At 38.4% G+C, this 22,668-nt stretch overlaps 1 protein-coding gene across 1 annotated transcript in view; it reads right to left on the bottom strand.

Moving 5' to 3' along the window:
- The window catches only part of nrxn2b (neurexin 2b), a 590,949-nt gene that overhangs the window by 351,178 nt on the left and 217,103 nt on the right, over window positions 1–22,668 (bottom strand). Inside the window, 2 exon segments of the mRNA XM_062444511.1 lie at window positions 8,459–8,620; window positions 18,289–18,312. Coding sequence (XP_062300495.1) covers window positions 8,459–8,620; window positions 18,289–18,312 — 186 coding nt within the window.

Below are 22,668 nucleotides of genomic sequence, written 5' to 3'. Positions count from 1 at the left end.
TAGAATTGCATTATTATTTTAAAGTGAACTTTGATATAGCCTAAAACAGAAAATGCAGCTGCAAAAGAAAAGCACATTTTGTCCACAAAACTCAGAGGCTGCAGATGCATCCTAATTGCCCAAATTAATTTCAAGTGTCAGTTATAGTGACTAATGGGAAAACTTGTCAGCGTTGGGAAATGATGAATCAAAACATGAATGAAATACATGACTGAGAGCTTCAACATACTACAAAAGCGCCTTTTACATCTCCAGCCCACAATCCCCCGAACAAGAAATTTAGGTCAGAGGAGTGCTAAGTTTACTGACGTTACATGATTTACTAAGAAAGTCCTTCACACTTTGAAAAATTCAAACAACGAACATCCACTTGGGGCCACAAATTTGCCCAGAGCAGGCTTTCATTGATTTCACTGATGTATGGGCGTGCTGGGATTGCGTGGGTCCACATCATGCTCTCTGCGCATCAAGCTCTGATCACTACTGTATAAACTTCCAACTCTTAGTCAAATCCATAAAACATAAAAAACTATTTGTTGTTGTAAAAAAAAAAAATGTAGCTCAGAAATGTCAGTATATACAGTATGTACAATAAACGGAAAAATGAAAAGGCTCCGGGGGGATATCCAGACGCAGGGAGAAGTGAATGTTGCCTAGAGCCTTAATGCAAATGTCTCCGACAGCCTTTGATGAAATACGGCTCTATTGTTTCAGCTCAAAGTGTGCGTCTATGCCTCACTGTGCATTCATAATGGATTAAGTGCTAAAAGCAAAGTAAATTATCCTTGTCTTGCATAGTTTTAGTTCTCCTTTTATTTGTTGAACACTCTGTAGACAGCGCTCTGAGAGGCCATCCTCAAGGTAATAGTGTGAAGCAGCTGAGGTCTTCATGTTTGCCTGTGTGTTTTCTCTCCTGATTGTAGCTCCTCTTCACTCTCTCTCTCTCATAGACACACACATATTCTCTGACAGGTAATGGAGAAAAAAAATAAAGCCTTCTTCACATTTCTGTCTTTGTTTTCTTCTGATGCTGCAGTTTGGAGGTGAAGGAGATTGTTTTGTTATTGTAAAGTCTTAGGTTTGATCGCAACAACAAAAACCTTTCTGTTGATGTGACCCTGAGCAAACACACAGGAGACCAACTTGCACATTGTGATTGGAGCTTTAAACACTTTCACCTTTGATAAAATGCATCCAAGGGCCATATTAGTACTTTTCCATGATTTAGCCTGTTAAATACAAACTGTGTTAATTGATATTAGTGCACACAATTTTCAATTCATACTGTACAATTTTATATTGATAAAACTCCCATATAGCCATTGGTTTTAATTCATTTTGGTAGACTAAAAATCAACAGCTAATAGAGATGAAGTAAGCATGAAGTGAAGTTACCAATGCTTTATTTGTTAGGATTCCTCACTGTCTTTTGCAGTATCTCTTTCAAATGCCTTCCAATCTTACATTACGTATTTGTTCACATGCATGCAAAATTCCCCCTCTCTCTCTCTCTCACCTACGCAGAGGCACAGAATGCACTACAGGAACACAGATATGCCGGGATATTCTTGAACTTAAGCCTCCTTTGGTTATCTTCTACACTGGTCACGCTGCCACATGTACTGTACACCCCATAATGTCATCATTAGCAGAGATTAGTCTTAGTAATTAGCTGTGATAACGCTAAAACTGGCAGCTAATAAGATGTGAGCTTGCCTGGCTTAAGGTGTTAGAAAAAAAAAGAAAGAAAAGAGGGGTAGGTGAAAGAGAGAAAAAGGCAGTGGGAGGAAAGAGAGGATTTATTTTAATTTTATTTTCAGGTATTTATTTTTGTTTCCCCATGCTGCTCTATTTCTGGTGTACTGTTTTCTTTTTCTTTTGCAAAGGATCATAGAACATGTGGGGGAAAGATGAGGCTGGGAATACATATGGAGACAAACTGTACATGTTTGCAATATTACTAATGACAGAGTTTGATTTCCATCCAAAGTCTAAGCTCAGGGCTCAGCTAAATAGTTTGTAAAAGTTATTTTGTAGACTTGTTCCTAGTCAATATAATAACAGCTACATCAAACATGATTATTAGCATCTGTTTTGAAAGGTGCTGTCAATAGATCAATTTATAATTTCAGTCCAGACCAATTATCCTGTCAAACAATGATGTGACTGATATAAGATGTATGTCAATATTTCTGTCTCCAAGAAGATAATACCTAATTATCCTGGTTAGGTAAAAGTGTTTCTTCATTAATATTTATATTAATGACAACATAACACTTGACTACTGCAATGTATTTTCTATTAGTCTTAACTGGAAAGCATTAGTCAGGCTACAGGCTGTACAAATGTCAGCAACAAGGCTTTTAACTAGAACCAAGAGATGGGATCACATGACACCTATTTTAGCCTCTCCACACTGGCTGCCTCCTGATAACTTTTAAATCACTGAAGTGTTAAAGGTCCATACGAACCTTTTTGTAAATTGAAATATCAGAGCAGTGGCCTCTTAGCAAGAGCAGAGTCAGAGCTTAAGACTACGAATGACTGAACCTTTAATGTTAAAACCCCAAGACGATGGATACAATGGAGCTGTGGATCCACTTTAAATGGCTTCTCACGGTACACTTTAATTGTGAAGCTTACTTAGATTGTAGTTTATTTGGAATTAGGCTCTTTTTAGTTGTTTTAATTTCAGTGTTTTAATTCCATTGTATCTTATTTATTGTGGTTGCCTGATAAATTACTTAAGAAGAGCTCTATAAATAAAGTTTATTATTATAAAAACTACTGACCAGATTGCTATTTAATTTGCTGTAGATAGTCTTATTTCCTACATGATAAATAATACCATTTCCTGTGACCAAATGACCTTTATTTAGCTACACCATCCAGCAATGATTTGCATTTTTGGCAACAACATATTATGATCTTTCCTCTAATAGTAAATCAGAAACTGCGAACAAGAAATAACACAACATAATAGATAAATTGCTGATTAGGGACTCAGAGCTACTATCTGGGATTTAGACTTGAAGTGTAAATCTTAAGTTTTGACATCTGTCTATAATGGAGTCAGTAAACAGCACATATCTACACGAAGACCAGCAATAGCTGCATCTGGGGCTACAGTATATCTTTAAAATACTAATTAACTCCAAACAATACATTTCTCTGAGTTTTTCTAGTTTCTTAGTCATGAATGTGCTCAAACTAGCTAATGAGGCAGAGATGGGATGTCATCAGCACAATGACAGATTATCATGTCAACATTCAGTATGTCATTGATGTCAAAACTCGCAATTTCAGGGGGATTTTGTGCAATCCAATGTGTCACCACTTAAAACAACAATGAAGGCAGTCGACTTGCTTTAACGTCCAGTGTGATTGGCTATTGACGGGTTGTGATCCCCTAACAAGTGCAGGATTTTTTTCTGAGGCTTAGATGTCAGGTGGTACATGGTAAACAAATCTGTTATTACTGGGGCGCTTCAGTTCATATGTACACATTTAAGTGTTTGTTTGCTTTAGTGTGTGTGTCCATTTTTTAGTGTGTGAACTCCAACAAGGGTAAGACAAAAAACAAACGCTGTATTTCTCAGTCATTAATCAGGTAAAAAGACGGTGGAAGAATATTAGGGAGAGGTGTTCAGCAGGAAGAGAGACAGGAGAAGATGGCTGTGGATAACAAATGAGAGAAAGATGTGTGCAAGTGAGGGACAGAGGTATGTGTGGGGGCACCAAACGGTGTGAGGCAAGGAAGACACACTCAGAGCTGTATCAAATAATGTGTGTCCTTGTAAAGCAAAGGACCCAGATAACCTGTCCTCAGTCAGGGGCAGGTTCTTTATAAATGAGTGTGCTGACTCAGCTTCTAGATCATATGCCTTTCTTTAATATCTTTAGACCCTTGAAGCTGTCTAGCTTTATAGAGATATTGTGTAATATGTCCTCTTCAATATTGGGAAATATTGCAAGCTTATCTAACAACCAAACTGCCCACTGTAGAGAAGCTGTCCACAAATAAAAGGCCTGCTGTCAAAGGTTTAAAAAACGTGGAAATCTTGAACAGAGTTAATAATGTCTAGCAACTAGATTTGATCATCCCTTCTGACTTAAGAATTCATTGACTGTGGTAGCAGAGCCAAGGGTTGTTTTTTTTGATTAACGTCAGTGATTTTTTTTCCCCCCTACAAATCCGACAGTTTGAGGCCCTGGACGTGGACTTTGTATCTGTGAGAACGCACAAGCCAGGTAACATATCGCCAAATCCTTCCTCAGGGGTGACTCAATTGATTTGTTTTGTCATTGAGAAACTCTGCAAATCTAAAACCCTGCAGGTCAGCAGTACAAAAAATAATCACTTTTTCCTGATGCACTTAGAATTCTGAATGCTACCACGCAGTACGTGCCTACTTCTGCACGAGGGATGCGCAAGATTCCTAGACAATCCACTAATCAATCCGTCAAGGTGTTAAAATGAAGTAATTTAACACATTGTATATATTTATCGAATTATGTGACAATTACTGGCAGTTTATCCTCTATGCTAATCATTAGAACATTGTATTGATTACTGTTGACTTGATGATAACGAAGCACAACTGAAAGCTACAAAGTCTCAAATGAATATGGACTTGAGGGAGGTGGAGTTTGAGTCAGGGTGACGGGTGACGCCAGAAAATGTTATTGTGCAACAAAGGTGAGACTGGAAAGAGGCTAGAGATAGAACATCAATATGAAGTTGGGAGGGCAGGAAGGGAGAGGGAGTGAAAGAGAGTGAGGGCAAGGAGGAGGGTGAGAGCATTCATCCAGTGCATGGAATCAGTCGAAGAAATCAATTTTTAATTTGGCCGTCAGGATGGCAAAGCTGGCGTACCAACAGCGCTACCATGGACTTAATTACACAAAACTGCCCCCGAGAAAGGGAAGATGAGAAGCAGAGAGAGGTGATGAGAGAGGTGGGAGGATTGAGGGATACAAAGCAGGAGGGGAGAGAGACTGAGATGGAGGGAGGGAGTGTGAAATGGGCGATAGCAAGGTCACTGTCTGGGAGAGAGATGGAGAGGCGGAGGTTGCGGTGGGAGAGACAGATGGTGACGTGCGGAAGAAGAGAGGGATCTGTGGAAACAAGACTGGGGGGGCTGAGGAGCAGGGAGACCTGATTTCACACCCCACCACTCTGACTGGGAGCCTAGAAACACACACATCACACAGTGTATGATCATAGCATGTGGGTGACTTTGAATACACACACACACACACACACACACAGCAAAGGGTTTCAGTGTGTCTTTTTGGTGCTTTTTCACTCTTCTTCTGCTGTGCTCCTTCTTTGGATTCCTGCTGCCTGGAGGGTGCTGGCCAAGCGTATCAAAGGCGTTTGACCACGGTGGCGGCATGAAAGCCTTGCCCCGGACCATAACACCACTGATAATCCGAGCTGTGCCACTGAACTAGCACAGGATGAAACACACTGCCCCCCCCCCCCCCCCCCCCCCCCACACAACTACTCACTTTCCTCTTTACTTTCAGACACTACTACTCTACCTGGAGCTTTAAGTCATACTCTGTGCGGGTTTTCTTAGAGCCGTTCTATGTGGGTTACCTTTCTAGCTTCAGTTCAGCGGATATGCTCATTAGAGCTTGACTGCAGCTAAAGAGTTGAGTTTGTATGACTCAAACGACCAAAGTCTGGATCCAACATTATATATATATTCTTTGTTATACTACAGGGACTGGTATTAAGTCTTAAGTTTATTACTTGAAGTGAAAAAAGGCCTAAAATGGAGTAACATACATACTCGCTTGTTATGTTTTTGTTGATCCTCATGGGTAAATTCATAATCCGCTCCATTTTAGTGCCCTGTAAACATCTCTAGTTTTAAGGTCATGATGTTCTCAAGGGCAATGACTACAGTAGTCCAAAAATTGTACAAAAATGAGCATAGCAATTCCACTCGGTGCTAATCTGAGCGTTGTATTGTATAGACAATGTTCACTTTGGCTATACACACACTTCAACAGTCAACAGTGCACGATGGGAATCTTTAAAATGATCTATCTACTATACAACAGGCCCATAATAATTTAGAGTAACTGCCTAATGCTGCCAGCAAACGGTTTCCATTGATTTGAGGAAAACAAGATTTTTAGATTCGTGAGATTCGCAGACATATTTTGCAGTGCTGACCCAAACCCAAGCTGCTAACTGAAAAATGCAGCCCTTTGCAGAAGGTCAAACATGAATGCTGATGTCTGATGTTTACAGTCTTCTCTCTGGATTTTGTTCTCCCTCCCACTCACGCTCTGCCTCAAAACTATCACTTTTTCATATATTTTTCTTTTCTTTCTTTCGTCTGCACTCTGTGATCCATTGAAATCGTCTGCTGATAAATGCCACCCCATTATTATTTGAAACGTTCTCATTTCAATACTACACCTATTCAGTGTGTGCTCTTAATTCCAGCTATTTTTCCCCTAATCTTCTCTGTGCAGCATCTTCTCTCGTTTTGGTATTTATTGGGAGATCAATCAGCCTGTCTGACAGAGTCTTAAATGCTCTGCTCTCCAACCATCTGCTCTGACTTTCCATTCCCCGCACTTTGATTCTCCACTTTCACCTCTATTTGTTGCCGTCAGCTCCAACAGTTGTCTTTTACCTTCCTACTGTTCGCACCCCCTCCTCCCCCCCCCTGTCTTTGCTCCGTCTGTACGTTGACTGTAAATCCTGCCTTGTCTTGATGAGAGAGAGGATAGTTAAACGCCTTGGGAAGTTTAAGACCCACTGGGGATCCTTCCGATAGCAACCCAAATAATGAAAATGTAATTCTACAGGCATAATTAAGTTACAGATAGGGCGATTACTGTGTGATCCATTAAAAGTGATGGCAAAAGTAATTACTTATTCAATCAGCGTGGTTTTATGAGGAAATGCGAAGGCACCATGTTGCGTCGCCTCTATACAAGTCATTACATTTACAAGGGCATAATGCTTTAAGCTGTGATTGGTCTTCTTGACAGCTTGTTAAACAGTGAAATAAAGCCATAGTGAAAATAATTCCTTTTTTTTTTTGCCAAAATTGAAGAAATAAAGCTTTTTATGAGACAACTGTCCCCTACATATCCATCCATGACCACATGTGACTGTGTATTAGTACAGTATCTGTATACTGGCATGGCTATGTATATAACTGTCAATATGTGTCCTGATTTTCTTCAGCCCAGCCCACTGTGCTGAGTACTTTGCCTGTGGGTGTGTTTGGTTAGCAGTATGTTCAGAAGGGAGGAACTTGAAAGGAAGTGAGGATATCGTATGTCTGACACCTCCTACTCTCACATATGGGAGTTTTGTCTGCACAGACTGATGATTCTCAAGTGACTGTTTCAACAAAATGTGTTAGCGTGACCATGTGTGAGAACGATGCTATACCACAGTTGGATGTTCTATTTTTCTCATTTCAACTTTGAAAGAATTGTACCATTTCTTGATTTTGCTTGGAACAGAAAATAGCTACCCAGAGTTTAGAGACATCCTTTAAAGGACCAGTGTGTAGAATTTAGTGGCATCTAGAGAAAATAGAATAGAATATTCTTAAGTGTTTTTTCATTAGTGTATACTCACCTGAAAATAAGAATCATTGTCTTTTCCTTACCTTAGAAATGAGCCCTTTTCATCTACCTAAGGAGCTATTTTGCAAAATGTAAAGTGATTAAAAATGTATTATTATTATTATTATTATTATTATTATTATTATTATTATTATTATTATTATTATTATTATTATTATCCATTGAGGCCCCCTTGCTGCACTACCATGTTTCTATAGTGGCCCAGAAAGGACATACCAAACGCTTGATGTGTTACACCTGTGCCTCATTGTTATCCAGGGTATATATGTGGTGTGCTCTTTCCCTTCTGTGCCAGATCGTCTTGTCAGTGTCATGTAAGTTTCTTGTCAGTTTCGTGTCAGAGTTCCGGTGTTCATATCTTGATTTATATTCTAGTGTATCGACCAGTTTTGCCTTTTGGATTCCGAGTTTTGCCTAGTGATTTTGTACTTCTGCCTGTGCATTGGATTTCCCGGTTTTTGACTTTTGGATCGATTAAACGACTTGAGAACTCTTCATCCCTGTGTCCCTGTCTTTGCATTTGAGTCCACCTGGTCTGTGCTTGACACACTGCTAGATGCCACTCAATCCTACACACTGGACTGATGAAAACGAGTAATCAGCTGACATTTTCTCAGCGTCTGCAATATTTTACACTTATCATACACTTATGGTTAGAAAATGTTGTGAGTGAGCAGGTGCAGTGAAATGATTTTAACAGCAAGCAAACTGCCAGCTTGAAGCAAGGACACTGTATAAAGCCAGGGTGTATATAGTGGCATTTTGAATCAGCAACATACAATACATATTCACAACATTAAACACTAGATAATCGCAAAGAGTCACTCACATCTCTAAGGCAGCCCATGAAGTTGTTGCTGACCGGTGATCCGGGCAGGTCGGCAGTGTTGGGGCTCCCTCCGATGTAGAAGAAGTCATCTGAGCCCAACATGGTGTAATCTTCCTGGGTGTAACCAGTGGTGGTCAATATACCATCAACTGAGATGGTCACCTGGCATAGGCATGGCCCAAAAGAGACAGATGAAGGAAGACAAAGAGATAGGGAGAGAGAAATACAACAGGGATAGAAAGAAATACAGAATGAAGAGAGAAGAGAGAAATTAGAAAAATGAGGAGAAAAACAAGGAAGAAAAAGGATTAAACATCAGTGATAGGCTGGGCCAACCCCTACATGGTATCGCTTGGTTGGTTGCTTTTGGTGCCAGTCAGACTGGGGGCTTTCACTCTAGAGTGCAGTTGCTAAAAGTCAACCAATGGAATGGTGCTGTGCTCAGTGTATTATCGATGGCTGCAGTAGAAATACAGTAATACAAGTAATAAACAGCCTTATTTTGTTAGCATGCCATAAAGTAACTATCACAGCTATCTAACCATAACCCTAACACACTGAATCAATGTTTTCATGAAACTGAGTACAAATATGTGATCGTACAGGGAAATCTATTTTTAAAATATCAAATGAGCTTTCCCTATGACTGACATAGTTATTCTTCCACATTCCTTTGCAGAGCCAGTCCTCATTCAAGGAACTCCCAGTCAAAATAACTTCCTTTTCAATATTTAATTGCCTCAAGTCGTGTCTTTAGTGCAAGGTTACACATTCTGAGCTGCGTGTTTGATCACCTTCAGAGCAGAAAGCATCAAGTGGAATCAAACACAGAGCTGCAAGCTGATAGTATAAGATAGTGTGGACTAAAGCGAAGGAACATGACTGTTATACTCCCAAAAATAAATAAATTTTAAATATGATATGATGAAAAAGCAGTACATTTTTAAAGCTCCCCTAGGCTTTACTGTGAGATTGCTGGGTTTTTTTCCCTTCCTTCTTAGCTCAAATGGTGTTTTGATATCTGTAACGTTAAGTCTCAGTACCAGTGGAACATGACCGGATCAAAAAGAGTTGTAACCTAAATTACACCAGCATGTGTAGTGACTACCGGTGTACTGATATAACACAAGGCCTTACAAAATGAGGTGAAGCAACTGTTTTATATGTAATACCAGTCACTACCTTGTCAGTTCAAAGAGTACCTGAAGAATGAATAAGAATGAGACATGAGATATACTCAGTTGAAATTAAAATGCATCTCAAATGAGCGTAAGGACTTCCTCCTTTTAAGTTGTCATCACAAATAAAAACCTTGTCTTTTTATGTTATACTCATTATAATGTGACAAATTCCAGTGCTTGTTGAAAATGCTAATAAGTACAATTTGGCTAATTGTATTACATCATGGCTGTATTTGCTATCAGCTATGCTGTGATACAAAAACAACCCCTGCCAAACCATGCTGTTTGATTTGGGAGAGACTTTTGCAGTTAGTGACCAATTTATTGTCTAATTATTCTAATAGAGCTGGCCTGGGCAAAAGTGAAGCACTCCAGTCTCTGATTCAACATCTGTTATTCTGCATAAGTGTACACAGCATGAATACAGCACTGCAGGGAGCCGTGTACACCACCATCTGTTATTTCATTACCTTTGCACACTCAAAAGTGATGCTAGCACAAACTACCATCTTCATTTCATCTCAGGTTCAACTTTATATTTTGCTCATTTGCAATGTGATTATGGATGTGGGGATATATTCGCATGTTGAATTTAGAGACATTATTTTCCTTTACTGTGCTATTGATAAGATTGTTTTTAAATACTACACAAAAACATTAATTAATATCTATAAAAGCGGAATTTATCCTCAAACAAAAGCTTTAACTTGACATGAAGAAGGGATCCACTGCCACCATGGCAGTAACACGTTAAAACAGAGGGCTAAAACGAAACCTTAGCAACTGCACTCAACAGATCAGTCGCCCCAGCTGAGTACTCATCTACTTTCTTTTGACTTCTTTTTTTTTTTCTTTGCCGTACTTCCCTTATTAACAGGGCAACTCATTTTTATGTCTGCTGTTGCTACTTATTGAAAAAGAGGATATTGGCCAGATGGATCCAGCAGGAAGAATCTGCGGTTGACAGTGGTGGTGTGTTGGGGTCGTCTTTGGAGATCTCTGATGAGGCTTTCAGTAGGGCCATTTAAGTGAGGAGCGAGACCTTACTGGTGGCTAAGAAACCAAGAAGAACAGGGGGAAGGAAGTCTCGTGATACATTTAAAACATTTTGGCCAAAGCCCTTGGTACGACCGCTTCTCGATGTTATGGGACAGGATTTGAGATGTAAAAGGATAAAGACGTGTAAAGTTTCTGAAACGCTGAAGAACACCATCATATTTTATGGCCACGTTAAACTCTTTGTTTTCGGGAGCGTATGTTTTGTGGAGGGTATTTTTATTGTGGTTGGATGTGCGGGGTAGCTGCCAGACACCTATGAAGTTCCCAGTTCAAGAGGGAAAAGGAGAGATTAGCAATGTTTTTGTTCTCTCTTTCTTTCTCTTGCCCTCTCTATCATTCCAGATTACACCACTTTAGTAGTTCAAAGCTTTTAATGCATGCAGTATTAAGGAAACAATGCTCGGGGCAATCATTTTATATTCAGTGAGTCGCTGTGTGATCAGAGGTTGGATCTAAACAATAAAAACCCCACAGAGACAATATGTCAGAGATCCAAAACAAGCACATGCATTATTAGTTCAAAAATTAATAAAATCAAAACAAATATCCAAGTGTTTCCTCTGTGGTAACTTTGTAATTATTCAGAAGAGTTCACTAGTTTTTGCTTCTACCAGACTGCACAATCATCCCATTGAGTAACATTACAAGCAGTTGCATCACTGGCTGGAGGAGAGAAAGGGTGATGATATCACAGGTTGCTAGTTGAAATACCTTGGTGCTGCCTGCCTGGAAGCCATACAGTATGAAGGAAATATGCATGTGTCCCCATAATAAAACATTTGTTGCAAAATGCAGACTGAGATTTCTAAAAATTAACCCCAACAAATTAAATATTAAAGGATAAGGTTGGCTATTTATTATATTGTTTTGTGTGCAGAGCCAAACCAACAATGAACTGATCTACTTGCAAGTGTTGTGCGTGCATCCAAAGTCTGATGTATCATACCCCACTGTGCTGTAGACTAACTATTAAAGATACATCAATGAGCCACACCGTCACACTGACTTTGTACTACTGCTCAGAGGACTTCAGTAAAAGTCAAGATTGTGATATGTAGCACAACAAGCCAGTGAAGCACTGTAAACTAAACTGTGTTCCCACGCATACACACAGTGGTGTCTGCCATAAAAGGAAACTAAACAAACTAATGTGATCATAAACTTTGGGGCAAAGAAACATGTCACCCAAGTGCAGATATGGACAGATCCTGCAAATTAGGAGGACCTGAATATTAAAATATATAAAACATTTAAATGTGCTCATTGGGTACAATTGATTTTATAACAAAGCTACATCATAATTGCAGTTAACACACTAAATGCAGATGTAGGGTTATTTATATGACATGCATTTAAATTTAATTTTAATATGCATGAGAATGTGTTATTAATGAACGTGTTATTAAGGTGTTAGAGAAACCAGATGAGAAGATTGCAGCTGGGGAATGATTCTGAAATAACATTACCCATTTACAGTTTCATTTTACCTTTTTTTTCCATCCCTGGAATAAGCTTATTAACCTGATGGTAGTGGAGATAAATCTGACACTATAAAGTCACTTTAAAGCAGAGTTCCACTTTGATAGGACATGGTCATATATGCAGAGGTGAACGTCCAATATCAGCTCCCACTGTTATTTCCCTACACTTAATGATGATAATAGCTCACAGGTAAGATTAATGGTGGCTGAAATGTTGGATCCAGGTCACTAACTGAAATACCACCTGTGTCTGTGTTTCCATGATTGTGACTGTATTCAAAGTAATACAAAAAAGTGATAGAACTAAAGCAGTCCAGAGTAAGGATATCCAGAGTGTCCACAACTGCTTGTATTTCTTATACCATTTTGTCATTAATATAAAATGACAGCTTAGCACACTGTTTATAGCATGAAAGCATCTGTGATGAATTTCTGAGAAAAAATAACTAATAATAATCATTTGTAATTTTGTAATCACAGTTTTCCTCTTAAGCAACACCTTATAAATACTACATGTGGATAATACTAACTGCCTCATTAACACTTTCTTTTCTTTGTGCTTTCTACAGTTTGAACATTATGCCTCTGGATATATTAAAATCAATAGAATTGAGAATAAGACAAGTTTACAAATATGACTTTGCTCCACTTTGGCAATAGACAAATGAATTCAACTATTTAAGTGGGGCAGTACAAGTAACACAAGGATCTAACTAAAATCTCACTTGCTGCTTCTGTTGGACCTGTTGTTGTTTTTCTTAGCTGCTTATCAAATGTTTCTTTAGCCCAGTACAAAAATAAACCAAACAGACCTGGCTGATCTGTACTGAACCTGTGTGTCCCAGATGCACTAGTAAACAGACCAAAGCTGTTTAAAGCTGAACACTGTGAAAGGATTGACACAGTTCTAAGTTCAAACTGTGAGAAACATTTCATTTTACCCATCCACAAACTGCTGAACCGGCTGTCTGAATAGGCCTGTGGTGGGGGCATAGCTTATATGATGTTATTAACCTACTTTTTATTCAGTCAATCTTTCACTTCTGTGCTTGTTTCTCATAAAATAGCAACTGCCTGCAGAATAGTGCAGTTTTTATGATGGGGCTCACATACAGTGTATGGTGAACTAGAACTGCTCTCTATGTGGAGTCCTGCAGTGTGCTCAGCTGAGCGTGTCACTGGCTCAATAACCATATCTGACTCCATGACTGCAGGCTGCTGGGTACTGAGGGCTCTGTAAAGAAAATCCCCCTCTCATCAAATAAACAAGGTTCAACATGATTCCAGCTGTGCTGGGGATGAAACTGATCACACGTATAGTACACTAATAGTCTTATTGAATACAGTAAAAACAATAACACTATACTTGAATTGATAAGACTAATCAGATCGTCTATACACTGAAACCATGTTTAGTACTCATGTTTTGCGGGCTGTAATGTAAATAATGCCTGTTTGGTGATGCAGCTAGATCACTTTATACTGTATACCAGGGATCCAGACTAACTGTTTACCACCATCATCACAGAACTGTCCAAACTACTATTATAACTGTCCTGAAGTGAATATATAACCATCCCTAAATCACATTTTTGTTTCTTTAATTTTTTTAAAGCAAGACAGAGTTTGCCTGGGGCCCTCAGATTATTAAATCTGCTCCTGTTGATATAGGCTTGTAAGTTTTAATAAATTATTTACTTTAAAGATTAGACATGTTGCTTTCAGTAATTGTAAATGTTTCAATGGTGATCTGTGTCTTTGCAAAACAGTTTCATATTAATGTAGCGAACTATGTATGCTGCTTGTTGCAGTCCCATTTCTGTTCCTGATAACACATGCAGTCAGTCTCTCCAGTATAATTGTTATTAGTGTCTGTATATTTCTTATTCAGTATACCCCATTGTTAGCTTGCTTAGTTGAGTCAGTAATTCATGCCTGACGAATAATAAAGCTGTCTGCTCACATTTTAGAAAATGTAATTAATATTTTTTTTTCTCATTAATGATGTATTATTTCACCATCTGTGAACCATCCACTATTAATCAGAATGTAATTTTTCATGACCTCATCCACAGTTTAACCACAGTGCCCACAGATATAACTGCAATCTGAACAATGGAACGCATCACTTCAGTCCATGTAAAAGTGTTTAAAGCTTAGATTATAACAAAAATGACCACAATATTATATTTAAATGGTCTAAAAGTATGTTTTAGCTCATATAGTCACACACAGTCAGGGTAGTCATGTGTTTGTGTCTTTAACCAGCTGAACATATTTGTGATTTACTGCAAGCAGGCTGTTTGTCTGAAGGCATATATGGAACGGTATTGCAGGAACATTTGAGGTCTTGCACTGAGTAGCTAGCCAGTGATAGTAACTATAGTAATAGCATAAGAAGACACACTGTAGTTCTCTACATACTAAGAATGCTCATAAATATGGTAGTAATTTAAGCCCCGACTATAGAATAAAAAAAGAAATGAAGAGTGAGGATAAAAAAAAAAGGTCAGCAGCCACTACTTCAATAAAAGATGCATTGGAAAGAATCCAGCTGGTTTTAGAGGGGCTAGGTAGAAGTATCAAAGCAAGTCTTCAAGCTTATGCTAGCCATAACCCCAATATGAAAAGAAGGAAATGAAGAATTTTACACTTTATGGTATTTGAAGCTATATTATGTCAACCTTTCAACACATACAATGGAAATGTGCTTTGTGCGAGTCTCCCACTCTCATGGTACATACATCTTCTATTCAGGAGTACAGATGATTTTCTTCCTTTAATTTCCCAACGGCAGTCATGATTTTCAACAATCTTTGCTTTGAGTCCAGTTTCTTTGTCAGCAATTTCGGCCTTTGTGACTCGTACAGTGGAGCCTTACCGAGTACAGACACCAGTACCTTTATATACTCAACGACATAATCCATGCAAAAACGAGGCAGCGCGCTTACCTTGAAAGTGCATCACTTACCCTTGTTGGCACTACATCTGATTACTGTCAAGGATCTTTTGCAGGGAGAAACAATGTGTTATATTTTGGAGTTAATGCATTACATTTTATAGGTTAAGGCTCATACATGAAACGTGTCATCATAGCGCACACACACTGACCATCCCGTCAGGTAACAGGATGCTCGGGAGAGAAAGAGAAAGAAGGGGTTCCCATCCAGCAGTGGACTTCAATAGGTGTCTGGCAGATCATACGTATAGGGCGACGCAATTATTGAAAGAGATGTTCCTGTCTTTCAATACTAAATAACCTCATAGAGCTTTGAACGAAGCTACATCCCTAGGTTAGTAAAGCCATGAGGGAATGTTGGGAAGTGTGGGGCGAGTACTGTTTTGGTGACTGTTGATAAAGGAAGGGAAGAGAAAGGGGGGTCAGGGAGCTCTTTAGCTGTGTGCCGAAAAGAGTTAAAAGGGTTGGAGGGTGAACGAAATCGGTTAGTACTTTTGTAAGTAAGGGAAAGTCAGACACAAAAATGGTTGTTAGTACAGTTACAACAAAGGTTTGATTCAAACAGTAGATTAGTAACACGTTTGTTTTAGTAAATTTAGTTGAAGTAGTAGTAGGAGTGGGTGAGGATTCTTTAAAAGTCCTCTGCAATTTGATTGCTCAAACCAGATCCAGATTTGGATTGAATGTGTTATTTCATGTGACAAGGGTTTGTTTTGGTTAAGAAGAAACAAAATGAGTCCATCCAAGTTAACAGGGTGACACACAAGCCATGCACTTAAACGGAAAGATGACAGGATTGATGGGAATGGAGGGAGAATTCCATTAGACACAACACAAACAGACCAACTATTAAAGAAACAAACAAAACTAAAATCTGGCAAGATGCAGCAAAAAAATGGGGAAGTAGTGGGTAAGTAAATTGAATTGCAGGGCACCACAACAACAGACAAATGAGGAAAGGAAGAAAGCTTACAATGTTAAGGTTTTTATTTGGACAAGTATGCCAAAAAAAAAAAAGAGAAAGGAAAAAGGAAAAAAAAAAAATCTAGACACGTGTACAACAGACTGACACGCGCTGGGCTAGAGCAGCATTTAGACCCTGTGAGGATGCGGATGTTAAGACGTTCTAGCCAATAGAAACATGCAAACAGGGTGCGGGAATACAACCACTGGATACTGTAAGTTTGGAGGTGGAAGTGGGACAGGATGGGACCAATGTTATCAATCACAGATGAAATCAACGGAAATGAGAGGGTTTTTTAAAGAATAGGGAAAACTGAAAGGAGAGAGAAGAAATCCCTGTCTTGGTGAATAGAGCAATTAGTATTCCAATAGCAGGATATATTGTATCATCAGTATCTCTTTCCTCCACCCTAGTGGAGGAAAATCTGTACTCAGTCATGCCTCCACTATAATTTTACCACAGCATTTCAGATGTGAGCTCAAAATTGCTTCACCACTTTTGTCAAATTTGAGCGAAGACTGAGTGAGTCACTAGCAGATACAGTGGCTTTCCGCATACTTATAACAGTTTTCTGCAGCTCATGTTTATGATGGATTAGCCAGATTTATTCCTTGGGCATCAATCCTCTATTCACCCAGAAAATGAAAATCTATCTCCCCTCTGTACTTTTTCCCTTTATTTTTTGTTTCAGTGAGGTAAGGTGTGAGGTCAGTATTCATTTTAGTAAGTTAATTTTGAAGTTAGACTTATATAAATAAAAAAAGAAAAGAAAGTAAAAGAAAGAAAGAAAACAACAAGAAGGTGTGGCTAACATGTTTAATGGCCATATTGATTATATTAGGACAATTGATATATGTATGTATATATGTTAGCCATGATATATACATATGCATATATACTTAATGCAATCTGTATATCAAAAACAACAACTGAAAAAAAAAAAAAGAAAAAAGAGAAAAAAGATTAGGAAGGGAGGTCAATCTCATCATGCAAGAGGTGAGGCCAGTAAAGTATAAGAAGTATAAGTTAGTGTTAGTGTTAATGAGGGGTCGATCGCACACAGTTCAGCTTTTTCCAGGCGGTTCCCTTTATGGTCTGCATCAATGGGCAGGAGCTTCATTTATTGATCGGAAAGTCCAGTGAAAGCAAGTAAGACTGACCACAACTACACGCTAAGAGTGGTCTACCAGTGTACATTACATTAGCAGCCCTGTAATAGATTCAACCTAATGACAGTTTTTAAAATAAGATCCCGCTATCGTGTTTGAGGTATTAATCAAACGACCTTTTACGCTCATTCCTGCACCCGAGTTCATGCGACTATTACCACATTAAAGCACTTTAATAAGTGTGTATGTGTGTGTACGAGAGGGAGCACGGGTCTGGGAACAGCTCCATCTTAATCATAAATCAGCCTAAGGCCACTAATGGGATCAAGCCCTCATTTGAGGCCTACTTTACAGTGAGGGCTTTGTCCACTAAATCAAGAGTTGTAAATACTCTTCATGACTCCATAAACCACAGGATGGCAAAGCTAGATAACAGGCTGCTCCATAACAGGCACAGGTCCATCTGAGGACACACGGTAAAGACGGTAACCCCGGTGCCATTGCTCTCATGTTATTAAAAAGTTGAGCAAATTAATGAAGATTACTTGCCCTCACTGGAGTTGCCATAGAGGATATTTGCCTGCTTGAGAAGTCTGCTGTGTGCGCTCACTTCATAGGGTTCTTCTAAGAAAATAAATCAGGAGCAAACGGATAAAAAAAGTAAGGTACTCAATTGAGAGATATCTTGCATTATGATTCTTTATTTCTTCATACGGATAGTGTTTGAAGTAAAATAACAAATAACAAAAGTAAATTAAAAAAGGAGGAAGATAAACAGCAAAAAAAATAAAATCTTAGAATTTAAAGTTGTATATTTTTGGGCAGACCTCTTTGGATGAACACAGTAATTCTTTTCAGGAAGGGGGAGAACTGGATGGTAATAAAAAAGCAATAACATATATAGAGAGGGCTAAAAGAATAAAAAACAGAGGTGGAGTTTTTCAGCTACCTTGGAATTGATGGCGGATTGTACTTTCAGTAAAGCAAACAGAATAGAAAGAGGTAACGGAAAACCCAGGGCAAACCAAAGTATAAGACAATTAGAATGATATCTACCATATAATGCAGTTTGTTTACCATAGCGTGTCCAATGCCTGCGTGCTTCAGGAGAAAACAGGGGGAGGAGAAAGAAAAAAATAATGACAAATCTTTAACTCAAGAAAACACACCTCAACCCCAAAAAGGTGGAGAAAGAAGAAAAGAAAAATTGCCTTGTGCAAAACCAACTTCTCCTCTCAATAGGCGAATAGATTCTCAGCAAAAATTCAACGTTATAGGAAAATATAATTTAAAAGAAACGTATCTTTTTCCTACAGCTAGGTAGTAAAACATCCAAATAAAGAAATAAAGAAAGCAATTGTACAACTATTTAGTTTAGGGACGTCTACAAAAAAAATATATAAAAGAACAAAATAGATAAAAGGATAACAATACATTTGTTAGTATGTAAGTCGTAAGTTAAGTAGAGAAAACAACAGATGGTTCACATTCCGTGAATGACACAGTGTTAGTCGTTGAAATAATAAAAGGTAAGGGAAAAGAAAATTCACCAATGAAAAGAATCAAATTGGAAGAATTCTGAAGCTTGTTAGTAAAAGAGACAAGAGTTAGCAAATCAACTTCCACAGAGGGGTTTTGGGTAGTTTTGATGGGGGTGCTTGTTTTGAGCAGGGAGGGGAATGGGGGAAAAGTACATCAGTATTAGTATTCACTCTGATGGGCTATTCTGGACAGCGGGCTTGGCTGGCGGTTGGGTCTACTCCATTTCAAAATGATGCTCTTTAGGACTGGGCGTGGCCAATCAGGTTTTGATGACTCAAAATGTGCAAATCCCTAGGTAGAAATTCCCCAAGTTCTCAATAGTGGTTGAATGTGATAGATGCAAGAGAAAACCAAAAGGAGAGTGTTACATATTAAATATGGACACATATCAGCTCAAGTCGGCTATCAGGTTATGGTTAAACCTACAGTGCAATTGCAGTGTTATAAGTAGAGATATGAAACAATCAGGGGCTGACAGAATTGATTTTGCATATTCTTGAAAGTGAGAGAAAGAAAGACTCAAGTATAGAAAAGGAAAGAAGGAGAGAAAGACATTTTATTAACAGTTCTGGTATCAACAGCATCCTGAAAAAGAGAGAAATCTTCATTTAATCATTTAAGCCATTTCCAAAGTAAAGAGCAACATTGGCAGCCCCCCTTGGGAGAGATACACATGGGAAATAAAATATGAAATGGAAATAAATCAATCAATAAATCAGAAACCATGTCATACATGTTAAGCCTCCCACCCGTAAATTAAATTATGTCCTTTCCTTTATTAAAGGTCTGTATTATTTAATGATTTTTTGCCAATTTGCATCTTTGTTAACTTTCCATCTTAAAATACCATCTCAGCTTTATACGTATGTGGCAAGTTGGAATATCACAGTGAGGTAAGAGAGGTAAGATTCAACAATGAGATCTGCCCTGAGCTTTCCCTTCAGGAGGGAGTGGACATCTAGAGGACATCTTATATCTTGATCTGAAGGCTGAAACTGTCAGCTGCTCTGAGTGATCATATCTGACACACAGACTGTGGGCAAAAAAAGGTGAAGCTATGGGGTCCCACATATTAGGAAGAGGACAATTTTCTCTGTTGGAAATTGCTATTTAGGCTGAGGAGACAGATCCGATTTTTTATTAAGTAGTTAACTTTCCTGGCCTACTGTGAATACATCAATGTAAAACATGAGATATATTCAGATTAAGAATAGGAGGTTGTCTACAAGCATGTGTATATGTAATGTGTCCCTGTTCATGTACAGTACAGTAGGTACAGTACTGTGGGTGTGTGTGGGATGGATTACCATGTGTCAGTGTCATCTGTGTAGGAGCTGAGGTTTCAACCATACACAAAGTCCTCCACATGTGGCGATTTGAAGCTTTGTGCACGCCCACTCTTTGATACAGGGTCATGGTAAAGTGCAGTCACCATTCACCCACTTTGTCTAATGACTCCTCTTAATTTGTTAATTATGTGAATAAGACTCAACGGTGGGTGTGAATTTGCATATCCACACCACTCTGCACTCCTGTTTCTCTGAGCTTTCAAAAACACCTGATACATCAAAGGCCGGATATAATGAGCTCAAATGACTTCGAGCCTGACAGAGGTTTATTAAGTAAGAAAAATGCACGCTTACGAAAGGTGACAATGACTGTGGGCTTTTCAAAACTCACTGAAAGATAGTCTGTGATACGCAAATGGAAATAAAATGAGATATACTTAGAGCAACATTTTGAATTATGTAGGATTTAGATCAATTGTAAGTATTTGATGTCTGGATTTTGAACTTATCTCTTTATCAGTTCTTTGACAGAGCAGCTCTGGTAAAGTTGTAAAAAACTATATCCTTAAAATTGGTAATGATCTCTGAAATGACATGATAAAGTGATGGCAGTGAGTTAAAACAGGGGAGGATGGAAATGAAAAGGAGAGGTTACATTTTGACTTTAGTATACATCTGCACAGGCCTGCATCAGTCACTCTATATGGTTTTGTGAGTAAGCAGTGTACCAGTTCCAGTGTCAAGGGTCAAGTAGATGAACAGATATGATGCTGACCAGACAAAGATATAAAATAGCTGAGCAGCATCTATGTATGTATAACCTGAATTCAATGAATAACTACATTTGTACACATTGTTTTACTGCTAAATTGACTTACATTTTGAATTGCTTGTTTGATCTATGGTGGTGTCTTGATTCACCATATTGGGCTATTGGAAATGAATTGAAACCAGTGCAGTGCCTGTTCAAAATAGCTTGGCATCTGGTATTGCTGCTTCGATGCATATAAAAATGATGACTGTTGATGTGAGGTGTGAGTGACTACCAACAACATGAAAGAAACTAACATTCTGTTATACACAGATGTTAAGTACTGTCATAGTGAATATTTTTCTCATTTCAAGTAAAATAAGGGCTACATTCAATACATAATGGAGAGCTTTTGAAAAAATTAGGCATCCTAAGATAAAGTTGATCTATCATATTGGGCTGTTGGATCATTTATTTTCCGTGGCTTCAGTTTGGATCATTTCAGTAGGTATATTAGCTCAAAAGATTTGTGCTTATTTGAGACAAACTGGTTTTGAGCTGCCTGAGGGAAGAAACCTAAACAGTCTGTCCATTCTTAAATAAAAGCTATGTTTCAGCTGACTACTACTTTTTATAGCATGCCATGTGAAAGAACTTTTCTCCAGCTGATCTGAAATTAGAAGGTGATATGAAAGCACTGCAGACTTAGATTGTTGGGTCATTTATCTCATTCACAGGCTTTTCGTTCCAGAGAAAGCTTTCCAACGCTCCCTGTCCTCACTTTGGAGAACAATGTTAATATTTATATTAATTATGTATAGGCTATACGTGTGTGTGTGTGTGTGTGTATGTGAATGCATGTGTGCGGTGTGTGTCTAGGTCATTCATTGTCCTTTAGGTAGTGGCATGTTGATATATATTGTGCAGCAAGATGTGCCTTGATTCTTTGCCTAGGGAGGTTTGTTTTTTTTTTTTTTGAAAAGGTTATTAAGAACTAGTTTAAGTAAATGTTCCTTATTTTAATGATTGTTTTACATTGAAGCAGGAAGCAGTAATCTAGTAGTATGTGTGTGTGTGTGTCTCTCTCCAGCTGCTGTGCTTGAAACACAGCACTCACACATGATGAAACAACAACAATATTTACTGCTGCATTAGTTGAATGTAATGAATGAACGGAAAGGAGAAATGCAGAGGAGGAAAATGAAACAGGAACGAAGAGTGTATGTATCCACAGTTCATCATCTGCTGAGTGTTTGATGGTTGTTTTGTTTTGTGCTTTAAAATGAAACCACCGTGAAACAATCACAAAACAACATTGTATTTCTGTCATTCACAGGCTTTTTTCTCCCTCAGAGAAAGCTTTCCCCTGCTGTGCCTCCTCACCAGGGTTTTCTATCTGACACTTGCTTGTGCTATCAGCTTGCTCACCCTTTCTCTCTCTATTTTGTTTTTTTTCTGACAACAAAATCTAACTTTCAATGTTATCAAATGGATGGATATCTCTTGGCAGAGTCGTGCAGCTCTCATCGTGACATGCAGTCACAGATGCCAGAAGCCCCATCCTGTGTCTCACTGTTTACTTGTTTATTCTAAGTTTATTAATATTAAACATATCATGTGTCCAAATTTCACCTAATTCAACAATGAAGTTGATCAGATGAATGGTTCTTGAGATATGCAAAGGACAAACATACACATATACACATACAGACAGATTCATTCATTTAGTAGAGAGATTATGGAAATGACCTAGTATTTTAGGAGTTCTACTGTAAAGTTTTTAGTTATGCGAGCTTTCCCTTAAAAGAAAGTATTCATAAGCAGTTGGGCTGAGGTCATGATTTGAATTGTAAGTAATTCAAGCGCAAAAAGAAT

This window comes from Scomber scombrus, chromosome 23 (assembly GCF_963691925.1).
Source record: "Scomber scombrus chromosome 23, fScoSco1.1, whole genome shotgun sequence".
NCBI classification, from domain to species: domain Eukaryota; kingdom Metazoa; phylum Chordata; class Actinopteri; order Scombriformes; family Scombridae; genus Scomber; species Scomber scombrus.
The sequence above is the reverse complement of the archived record's forward strand: the minus strand, read 5'-3'. Positions and strand labels throughout refer to the sequence as shown.